Consider the following 12,299-nt stretch of genomic DNA (forward strand, 5'->3'; position numbering starts at 1 on the left):
GAGTCATCACACTTACGGATGGTTTTTCAACCTAGGATGGAGACATGAACAATTGTAAGTGCTATGAAACCTACTAGGAAATTTAAAAAAAATCATGCAACCTCGATTCAACTATTATAAATATTCAACGGACAATTTTATTATTAAATATATTTATGTTTAATTGGAGGATAATTGTTCTAATGTGTTCATCAAAACCCAGTATTGTGTTGGGTTTTATAACAATAAAATAGTTACATGTTACAGCCAACAAATCACCATCAACTATAATATATAAAGTGAACAGTTGGCAATGAAAAGTTATTGGATTTTTAGTTACAGTAACGAAATGAAATGCACTATACACAGTTTGTCCAGCACAGTCTCTGTCTCAGTAAAAGGTAGTTAGTACTTATCTCCCCTTTCTATCGGTTCTTGGCTATCTATGAAGGCAGCTAGGATTCCGGTCAGGGAAATGGGTCCGATTCTGATTACTGACTCTTTGGTATATGTGCTTTGATACCATCCCTTTTCCTTCAATTTCACCACTCGTAAAATTGGAATAATAGCAGCATTATAGCAATCTCTTTGTGTTGTTAGAGAGATTACTGGTAAATACTAATCTACTTAGTACTTATTTCATTTTATTAGATGAAAAATCTATGAATCCACATTCAAGGTTGAAACTAGTAAAAATAAACCTCAATTTGGTAGAATTTTCTAAAAATGGAAAGAGTGGTTTTGATACATGTTTTTCTCTTTTTCTGGGAACTTATTTCTGTTCCCCTCAGTGCAGAATGTATAATTTGCAGTGAATAATTTACTTCTTTATTCTTTACATACTCCTTGTTGAGATCATCCAAAATACACTTTGACCTTTGTATCAGATGAGTTAATGTTTGGCTCTAAAGCACATTTATAAGACATCTGAAGTAACTTTCCTACTACACAATTTCCTCATGGCATTTTCCATCTGGGCATTTCTCAAGGTATAGATTAAGGGATTTAACATGGGAGTTATCACAGTATAAAATACAGCAACTGCTTTATCAATAGGCAAGGTAGCTGCAGGCCTCATGTACACAAATATGCAGGGCACAAAGTATAAAATGACCACTGTGATGTGGGAGATGCAGGTGGAGAGGGCTTTTCGTCTTGCTTCCAAGCTGTAGGCCCTTAGGGAACGCAAGATGACCACATAGGAGACCAGCAGGAGAAGGAAGTTTAACAGACAGATGAAGCCACTGTTGGCAGCAATGAAGAGTCCAAGAGTGTGGGTATCAGTGCAGGCAAGACTGAGCAAAGGGTTTAGGTCACACATAAAGTGGTCTACGACGTTGGGGCCACAGAAGGGTAAGCGGAAGATGAACAGGATCTGTATGAATCCATGAAGAAAGCCTCCCACCCATGACACTCCCACTAGCAGCCCACACACCTGCCAGTTCATGATGCTTGTATAGTGCAAGGGCTTGCAGATGGCCACATAGCGGTCATAGGCCATCACAGTGATCAAGATGACTTCAGCACCTCCAAAGAAATGTTCCCCAAAGATTTGGGTCATACATCCATTAAATAAGATGGTTTTCTTCTCATGGAGTGAATCTACAATCATCTTAGGGGCACACACAGAGGAGTAGCAGGCATCAATAAAGGAGAGATAGGCCAGGAAAAAGTACATGGGGGACCCCAAAGATGGGCTTGCAGTGATGGTGACCATGATAAGCACATTTCCTACCACAGTGGTGATGTAGATGACAAAGAACACAGCAAATACAATTTTCTGCATCTTTGGATTCTCTGTGAGCCCCAGTAGAACAAACTCTGTCACATTGTTCCTGTTCTCCATGTGTTTCATGAAATGGTTCATTCCTGACCCAAAAGTGAGAGAGTTAATTCTTAGGTAAGTTGATAAGGAGTCTGGGGCCCTCAAAGAGAAAGGGTCCAAGGCCCTGGAGGAGGAGAAATATATAAACATCTTTTTCTACATTGCTTTGTCTTAGTCACATAAAATGTTCTTTCTTAAACTGAGCTTTAGTGACAATAATCTTTAAAATTAACTTTCTTTAAGCCCATGTTTTTTTTCTTAAACTGAGTTTTCATGACAATAACTTTTAAAATGAACTTCCTTTAAGCCCAGAACTAATGATTACACAACAAGACAACTCGTCTTGCTCAAGGGTTGGTTTTTCATTAAGCTCCCTACTAATGATTATGTAACAACAATGGATCTTCCCAAGGACATGCTTCTCCTTAAGGGAACCTTCTGACTAGTCTTGTGAAGACCTATGTTGTGGGAGTGGGTCTGGTAAGACCTTTCTATTGTCAGGTCTAATCTTTTGAATTTAAGATGTATGTTTTGGGAGTGGGTCTGGTAAAAGTATATAAGGCCTTGATAAGACTTGCTAAGAGGCCCTCTCAGTCCCCCTTCTGATGTCTATGTTAGAAGCTTTTCTCTGTCCTTTTCATTGTAATAAAACTTCTGCCACACAAAGGCTCTGAGTGATCAAGCCTGGTCCCTGATTCTGAAGCTAAATGCTCTTCTTTGGAGATCACAAATCCATCATTCACTGTCCAAAGCTATCAAAAGAAAACATAATTTTAATTTATGCATTCTTAAGCTTATTATACTTCTTCATTCTAATAAGTAACAAATACCCAGACTTTACTGAGTGTGAATTCTTTCTTTTTTTTTTTTTTTTTTTTTTAATGAAGAAAAGATTCTGAGTTCTTAAGATTTTTCCAATTACCTCCTAGGAGAAAAGTGTTTTAATAATGTAGATGTGAGGAACTTCTGTAAACCCATGGGCAGAGACTTTAATCATCTGAAATGGTTCAGAGTCTAACTTGAAGTCATGTATTTCCCAGATAATGGCAATTAAGTGTGAAAAGAGGTAAAGTATGGATGTAAAGCTTAGGAATTTTCCATTTACTCTCTAAGAAATGGGGGACCATGGAAGGTCATTGAAAATATGAGTGGAAGGATGAAAGAAATCTGATGAAGAGAGAATCTTGGATGTTATTCTACTAAAGATTTTGTGTGTCTTGGATGAAGTTGGCAGGGTTTCAGTGAACGGGTGGAAGATGGAGATAGAAACCACAGTAGCAAAGTACTTAGAATAGCTGAAACAGGAGTAACACTGCAATGTGCATCTGCTAAGTTGCTTCAGTCCTGTCCACCTCTTTGCGGCCCCATGGACTCTAGCCCACCAGGCTCCTTCCTCCATGTGATTCTCCAGGCAAGAACACTGGAGTAGGTTGCCATGCCCTCCTCCAGGGTTCTTCCCAACAGATTGCTCTTGTTGTTTAGTTGCTAAGTCACGTCCGACTCTTTCGTGACCCCCATGGACGATAGCCGCTCCACACTCCTCTGTTCATGGGATTTTTCAAGCAAAAATACTGGAGCAGGTTTCTATTTCCTTCTCCATGGGGATCTTCCTGACCTAGGGATCGAACCCATGTCTCCTGCATTGGCAAGTGGATTCTTTACCACTGAGTCACCAGGAAAGCCCAAAGAATGGGTACAAGAGCTAATTAAAAGTATTCATAATGCATGTTGACTAAGCCTAATTACTTTGCAATAGGTATAGCATGTACATTCCAATGATTTTTTGCTATGTTCATGGTATACTATCACATGCTTTCTTTTCCCAGCAATAACAATTTGCATGGTTGGTATTGTATCATTCGTTTTGCACATGAGGAAACAATCTCATAGACTAATGTTAATAGTTTAATAAAAGTGTTAATATTAACTAAAACTGCACACTGAGGGTGCTCTAAGTGTTATGCAGACATTTGGTTTTAATCCTTGATACAAACTTATAAGATGGTTACTATCATCATTTTTATGCTTATTTTAAACATTAGGAAATAGAAGCATAGAGAAGTTAAGGATTCTGTTCAAGGCCAAGCAGCTAAAAATTTAGGCAAAGCTAAGATTAGTTCAGATTATGCATCTTTATTTTTTGCTCCAAATCGTAATCCATGCTGTATACTGTCATGTTATAATAAACAATGGAGAACTAGTAACCTCCTTTTGAAATGGCCATAATTATTATACTTTTGATTACTTTAATTCTACTTGAGAAGCAAATTTATACTGATAAATTTCATCTACTCACACACACATACGCACACTCACACACACATTGATATCTCTGAACTCCCAAGTAGTAAGGAAACTGTGGTACTGAATTCATTGAATAGCCCTTTCATCTTGACTTCTTCCTCAGACCTAACTCTCCCTTCTCTGATACCACTTCAAAGAATAGGACCCCAGATTTTTCTGCAAAATGTTGAGAAAGTCTATGCTGCTGGTTAAATGGTTTGGTTTGAGAATCAGAAAAGACCCAGTTTGAATCCTGGTTCTTCCAACTGCAAATTCTTTCATCTGAAGTACACTTCTTTGGCACCTTACATTCTTGTTTTATCAGCTATAAAGTTAGAATAATAATATCCACTTCATAGATCAATAGTCGAGTGATTATGTATGAACACACCCACCTGCCGTGGACACAGAAAGAACTTTTAGTTACTTCTGTGACTGCGTATACAGCTGTGGGATAGGGAGAATTAACATTTGGAGCAGTAATACAGAGAACTGTTTAACCATGCTTAAAGCTCCACAAGAACTACTACTAATTTTACTCTCAAAGAAACAATAGAGGCTGTTATTATCCATAGTGGGTTTCCCCAGAAAGGGTCTCCATATTTGTACTTGATGAGACTACTGGTGATTTATGCTACTGATATTTGTAATTTTCTGTTTCATGTATGTGAAGTATAGTTAAATTTTGTTTTTATCCTCATTATTAGTCCTGATCATTAAAGAAGATATTTCATGGCCAAGCATGGTGCCTGCTGTCACAGAGCTGGGTTCCTCAATTTGCTTAACCTCTTCAAGTCTCAAAATTTTCAAGTGTCAAATTAAGTTAATATTTATGAATATCTTTTGAAAAATTGAAATGCGGATAAAATAATGTTTTACTATATTTGAAAAGGGTTGAAAAATAATGAGTTATACATATGAAGTAACAAATTAAAATGAGCATTAGCATTATTGAAAAACTTACCTTAGCTTTTCACATGATTTTAGTGATGTTTGAATGTGTTCAGGAGCAGTTCCATGTTCAAACTAACTTATAGCAAGTAACTTTCAGTGTAAAAGGTGCAACACCTGAGAAGAGCTTGTTAACTCTGAAATGAACAGTTGTTAAGAAATTTTATACAGTGAATATATATAAGTTCTTAGTATATCAATTATATCTCATAAAACCTGCTTTAAAAGATAAAAGGGTTCTTAGAAGTCTAAATCTTTCCATCTAGTTTCTAAAGCCTCAAGTGGTCTTCACAGAAAACTTGCTTTCTGATTTTGAATTGAATGGGTTCATTGGAAATGCTGTGGAGAACTGATTTTGAATCAATGTCAGTGGTTCTGCAGCACAAGAAACAGAGTGTGAAGGAAGCATATTCAAATGGTTCATTCTGCCCATGATGAATCTTGTTCTAGAAAGGTGAACAGCAACACAAATCACTTCCACCTTGCTCTTGTATACTCATAGATATACAAAGAGGCCTTGATAAGGTCCAGGGACCATGTCTTATAGTTGCTGCTTTCTCTCCTAGGAATTAATTATCTCATTTGATGGAAAGGCTCTGTTTAGAAGCAAGTATTCTGGAATGACAGTGTGGAGAAACACTCACTGTGAAGTGGGGAATAGTTTTTCCTTCGCATGTGCATGGGAGTTCAGATGTGTTTGACTGTGATCCCATGAAGTCTGCCAGGCTTGTCTGTCTATGGAATTTTCCAGATGAGATTACATGAGTGGGTTGCCATTTCCTTCTTCAGGGGGTCTTCCTGATCCAGGGATCAAACCCACGTCTCTCGTGTCTCCTGCATCCGCAGGCGGGTTCTTTACGAGCTGAGCCAGTGGAGAAGCTCGGTATTCCCTTCACCTGGAAACTACATCTGTGAGAGCCACTCTTTTCTATCAGCACCTGGATTGTTAAGAAAACTGAATGTCTTGTCAATAGCAAAGTGGCATAATTCCTGTGTGTGACATGGGATGTAGAATCCCCGTTGACTCCTGTCATAGGAGAATTTGTATTTTCTTATCAATTATTAAAACTTTTTTGGAAACCATTATTGATTGCTTGAGAGCTAGATCACTGAAGACACACAATTAATGGCAGCCTTTCGAAAGATCTTGAGTCTAAAAGCTGTTTTTCTTTCTCCCTTCCACCTCTTCCTCCAGATTTACTGATGTATCACGACAAATAAAATTTTGTTTTTAAGGTGTATAACAGCATTTAGATATAAGTATATGTTGTGAAATAGTCACCACAATCAAGCTATTAACATATTTATCAATCATGTGGTGACAACACGATCCATCCTCTTAGCAAATTCTGAGTGTGCAATGCAGTATTGTTAACTATAATCACATCTCTGTGTAGCATACTTCCAGAAATTATTCATCCTTACACAACTGAAATTTGTTTTCCCTTTTTCTGTCTCTGCTCATTTCTCCCTCCCTGGCATTCTACTTTTTGCATCTATAGGTTTGACTATTCAAGATTTCATATATAAGTAATGGAGCTTCCCAGATGGAGTTAGTGATAAAGAACCCACCTGCCAATGCAGGTGACGTGAGAGACCGGGGTTTGATCCCTGGGTAGGGAAGATGCCCTGAAGGAAGTCATGAAAACCCACTCCAGGATTCTTGCTTGGAGAATCCCATGGACAGAGGAGCCTGGCAGGCTACATTCCATAAGGTTGCAAAGAACTGGACACAACTGAAGCGACAGCAGTCACACACACACGTAAGTAATATCATGTAGCATTTCTCTTGTCTATATGGCTTACTGTACTTACTGTAATGTTCTCCAGATTCATTTCATGCTCTTGCAAATGAAGTTTCCTTTTAAGGAAAAAACTATATAATATTCTACTATATATATGTGCTTCGTATCCTGGAGAAGGAAATGGCAACCCACTCCAGTATTCTTGCCTGAGAAATCCCATGGACAGAAGAGCCGAGTGGGCTACAGTCCATGAGGTCACAAAAGGGCTGACACGACATAGCGATTAAACACACACATCCGCCACATGATCTACCCATATATCTGACATATGTATTATTTCCGTGTTCCAGTTATTGTGTATGATCATGAGTCCAGATATCTCTTCAGCGTAATTGATTTTAATTCCTTTGTGTATATACCCAGAAGTGAGAGTGCTGAGTCAGAAGTAGTTCTAGTTTTAATTTTTGGAAAAATCTCCATTCTATGTTCTATAATTGCTTTGTCAGTTTACAAGGGTTTCCTTTTTTTCACATCTTTACCAACACTTGTTATTTTTGTGTTTTTTGTAATTACCAGATAACTGTGACAACTCACTGCTGTTTTGATTTGCATTTTCCTGATGACTAGTGACATTTACCACTTTTTCATTTACCTATTGGCCATGGTAAGTATTCTTTTGAGAAATTTCCTATGCCCATTTTAAAATTAGGTTAATTGTTTTTTCACTATTGATTTATGCAAGTTCCTTACATATACGGGATATTAGCCCAGTATCAGACATGTGGCTGTGGCTGTAAATATTTTCTCAATTCACTGGTTGCCTTTTTATTCCAGATGCTTCCTTTGCTGTGCAGGGTTTTTTTTTTTTTTTTTTTTTTTAAATGCAGCCCCACTTTTCTGCTTTTACTTTTGGTGTCATATTTAAGAAATCGTTACCTAGACCAATGTCAAGATTTTCTGAGTTGTCTTCAAGTACTTTTTGTTTGCTTATTTCCTGTCTCGTATTTAAGTCTAATCCATCTTGAGTTTTATTTTTTGTATACTCTGAGATAAGGATCTGATTTTCTTCTTCTGCATGTGGTGATCCAGAGTACACAAGCCATTACTGAAGGAACCATTCTTTTTCTGGGCACCCTTGTGAAAGTTCAGTTGACTATGTATGTGGATGGCTTGTTCCTGATTTAGAAACCAGGAATTGGGTGGTCTACAGTTCTATTCTTCTTGCTCAAGGTAACTTGGGATATATGTATTTGTGATCTGTATGAGTTTCTGTGCAAATGCTGTTGTTCACTTCTCAGAGGGCTAAGTAGCCACAAAACCCAGAAGGCTCCATCTTACAGTACTTTTCTTTCTTTGTATGTATGCGTTTGTCAGTGTGAAATATTAGCAGTAAAAATGAGAACATAAATCTAAACACAAGAGAGTTCCAATTGTTCTACATTCTTTTCATTTGAAGTTATTTTCCTTTGGATCTTGGTATTTTATTGTGGTTTTAATTTCTTGCTTCTCTGTTGCTAATTTTGTAGAGCACTGTTTTTCATGCTCTTATTTACCATTTATATATTTTCTTTTGTGATATTGCTGTTCATGTCCTTTGCACATTTAAAAATAGTTTTAAAATTATATAATACACATATAAAATGTATACATATATATATCAGTTCAGTTCAGTTGTTCAGTCGTGTCCGACTTTTTGCGACACTATTAACCGCAGCATGCCGGGTCTCCCTACCATCACCAGCTCCCGGAGTCCACCCAAACCCATGTCCATTGAGTCACTGATGCCATCCAACCATCTCATCCTCTGTCATTCCCTTCTCCTCCGGCCCTCAACCTTTCCCAGGATCGGGGTCTTTTCTAATGAGTGAGCTCTTCGCATCAGGTGGCCAAGGTATTGGAGTTTGAGTTTCAACATCAGTCCTTCCAATGAACACCCAGGACTGATCTTTAGGATGGACTGGTTGGATCTCATTGCAGTCCAAGGGACTCTCAAGAGTCTTCTCCAACACCACAGTTCTAAAGCATCAATTCTTCAGTGCTCAACTTTCTTTATAGTCCAATTCTCACATCCGCACCTGACCACTGGAAAAACCATAGCCTTGACTAGACGGACCTTTGTGGACAAAGTAATGTCTCTGCTTTTTAATATGCTGTCTAGGTTGATCATAACTTTCCTTCCAAGGGTTAAGCATCTTTTAATTTCATGGCTGTAATCACCATCTACAATGATTTTGGAGCCCAGAAAAATAAAGTCAGCCACTGTTTCCCCATCTATTTGCCATGAAGTGATGGGACCAGATGCCATGATCTTAGTTTTCTGAATGTTGAGCTTTAAGCCAACTTCTTCACTCTCTGCTTTCACTTTCATCAAGAGGTTCTTTAGTTCTTCTTCACTTTCTGCCATAAAGGTGGTGTCATCTCCATATCTGAGGTTATTGATATTTCTCCCAGCAATCTTGATTCCAGCTTGTGCTTCCTCCAGCCCAGCGTTTCTCATGATGTACTCTGCATATAAATTAAATAAGCAGGGTGACAATATACAGCCTTGACGTACTCCTTTTCCTATTTGGAACCAGTTTGTTGTTCCATGTCCAGTTCTAACTGTTGCTTCCTGACCTTCATACAGGTTTCTCAAGAGTCAAGTCAGTTGGTCTGGTATTCCCATCTCCTTCAGAATTTTCCACAGGTAATTGTGATCCACACAGTTGAAGGCTTTGGCGTAGTCAATAAAGCAGAAATAGATGTTTTTCTGGAACTCTCTTGCCTTTTCGATGATCCAGCAGATGTTGGCAATTTGATCTCTGGTTCCTCTGCCTTTTCTAAAACCAGCTTGAACATCTGGAAGTTCACGGTTCACATATTGCTGAAGCCTGGCTTGGAGAGTTTTGAGCATTACCTTACTAGGTGTGAGATGAGTGCAATTGTGCGGTAGTTTGAGCATTCTTTGGCATTGTCTTTCTTTGGGATTGGAATGAAAACTGACATTTTCCAGTCCTGTGGCCACTGCAGAATTTTCCAAATTTGCTGGCATATTGAGTGCAGCACTTTCACAGCATCATCTTTTAGGATTTGAAATAACTCAACTGGAATTCCATCACCTCCACTAGCTTTGTTTGTAGTGATGCTTCCTAAGACCCACTTGACTTCGCATTCCAGGATGTCTGACTCTGGGTGAGTGATCACACCATCGTGATGATCTGGGTCGTGAAGATCTTTTTTATGCAGTTCTTCTGTGTATTCTTGCCACCTCTTCTTAATATCTTCTTCTGTTAGGTCCATACCATTTCTGTCCTTTATTGTGCCCATCTTTGCAAGAAATGTTCCCTTGGTATTTCTAATTTTCTTGAAGAGATCTCTAGGCTTTACCATTCTATTGTTTTCCTCTATCTCTTTGCCTTCATAAGAAGTATTCATGTATAGTTGGAATGATTTGTTCCTTGAAAGCTTAGTAAAATAACCTGTAAAACCAAACCAAACCACCTATCCATCCTTTTCAGTGTTTCCTAGTGTTCTTCCCCAGAGTAGTCATAAGTCTGTTTCTTAAGATTATTCAAGTATTTTTACAAAAAAGGCATATTTATCTATGTTTATTTGTACAAATGTCTGCAATAAATATTTACATTTTATTATTAAACACAGTGAGGATCTTTCCATAACAGTCTATATATATCTCATTCTCAGTTATTCTTATAATATGTGATTTTCCCTTATAAGATTCCTGAATTAGTGTATCCAGTACTTTTCATGTCATTTCCAGTCTTTCCCTGTAATGTGTAATTCTGCGATAAATATGTAACTTCTTGATTATGTGCTCTTAGAAATGTTAGTTTCCAGAAGTAGAGATTTTGGGTCACAGGGAATATATGTTTAAAATGTTGATATTCACAGTTATTTTCAAAATGATTCATGAGGTTATACCTACACTTCTGCCCACAGTCTGAGAATATCCTGTTTACTTTATTAACCACCAGTGATCAGCTTTTGGGGATGTGACAATATTTTTCATTCATTAAAGAATTTATACTTCATTTGTGTACTTTAATTGAAATTCTTTAAATATAATTGACTTAAGCATCTTTTCACATGTTTAAGTTGTATATATTTATCTTTAAATTGTCTATTAATATTTTTGGTTATTTTCTTTGTCATACTTCTATGAGCAATTATATACTAAGGAAATAATCTTTTGAAAAAATCATTATGTATGTACTTAATTTTCTGACTTGTTACTTGATTTTGAATTTGTTTTGTTATGTAGATATTTTTGGTTATATACTTGGTCAGATTTATGAATACTTTATGTGTTTTTTGTTTCATCATTAAAAGTTTTGCTCATTTCTGCCTAAATATAATATTATTCCTTATTTTTTAGACATTAATGTTTTAGCACTTTTGTGGTTTTGTATTTTATATGAAATGTTTTATCCATCAGATATTTATTTTGATTATAAGGAGTTAAATAAGAATTGTATTTTATTGTTTTCTAAATGAACATTTTTAGTAGTTGCATAATTATCTTTCACCACTGATTTGAAATCCTAACTATACTGTGTTCTAAAGTTCCACATCTATGCGGATGCAATTCTGGACTTTATTTTGTTCCACTGATTTTTTTCAGTCATGTACTATTTAATGCATGATACAACAATTCATCTATAGAACATTTGGAAATCCAATAAGCCCAGAACTCCTTCATTACTCTTCTTTTTCAGAATTATGTCTGTTCCTGCATATGTATGTTGTCAAATTAAATTTATAATAAAGGGCCAGTCACAGAAATTCTGTGTCAATTTTTGACTTACAAAGAATAGTTTAGGAAGGGTTCATAACTTTAGAGATTTTAGAACACCTGTCCATGAAGAGAGTAGGTGTTTTCATTGTCTTTTTTATCCTCTTTGTTAGTGCTTTACATATTCTGTGTTTTTTAATCCCTTATAGGTAGCTGCTGTTCTTACTGCCTGATCTCTTAAATGTCAGCTGACATTATTGCCGCAAGAAAAACCATCTCTTTTAGGAAATCCATGACTTAAAACTTTGCTGGCCATCAATTGATGTGGCTGAGATCATTCTACTGATGGGTCTGGCCTATGACTACTATGCATCCATCACCATCTAAGTTTATATGGGTGTGGCCATATCTGGGAGTTACCTAGATTAAAAGAGGTATTCATGCAACGCTGCGGATCTTTACAGTCTGGCTGCTGTTTTTTGGCCCCAGTGACATAGAATTCATATGTATCATGAACTCTGTCGAAAGCTGTTTACCTGAATACGTATACACTTTATTGCTGCCAACGGAGAGTGTGTCTGTCTGTTAAACTGAACGCCTTTTGATGCCCCCTGTGCTGTGGTCCTTCACACTTTGAAATCTCACGGCTTGAACGGCAGCTGCAAAGCCCTCTGCATCTGAGTCTCGCGCATCTCTCTGGTTATTTTACTCTCCGTGCCCTGCTTATCTGCATATCTGCCTCAGACTATGACCTTTTCTATCAATGAAGCCATGCCTATATTTTATA

The 12,299-nt window shown here is 37.2% G+C and overlaps 1 protein-coding gene across 1 annotated transcript; it reads right to left on the minus strand.

Moving 5' to 3' along the window:
- Positions 1-895: 895 nt before the first annotated feature.
- LOC136175331 (olfactory receptor 4C46-like) lies at positions 896-1,846 on the minus strand. The gene has a single exon (XM_065945660.1). It carries the CDS (start codon positions 1,844-1,846, stop codon positions 896-898), a length of 951 nt encoding a protein of 316 aa, XP_065801732.1.
- Between the last annotated feature and the right edge of the window lie 10,453 nt (positions 1,847-12,299).

The sequence above is a fragment of the Muntiacus reevesi genome, chromosome 9 (assembly GCF_963930625.1).
Source record: "Muntiacus reevesi chromosome 9, mMunRee1.1, whole genome shotgun sequence".
Classification (NCBI taxonomy): domain Eukaryota; kingdom Metazoa; phylum Chordata; class Mammalia; order Artiodactyla; family Cervidae; genus Muntiacus; species Muntiacus reevesi.

Coding starts and splice junctions, on each gene's coding strand:
- LOC136175331 (XM_065945660.1), bottom strand. CDS start 1,846: ATGAACCATTTCATGAAACACATGGAGAACAGGAACAATGTGACAGAG.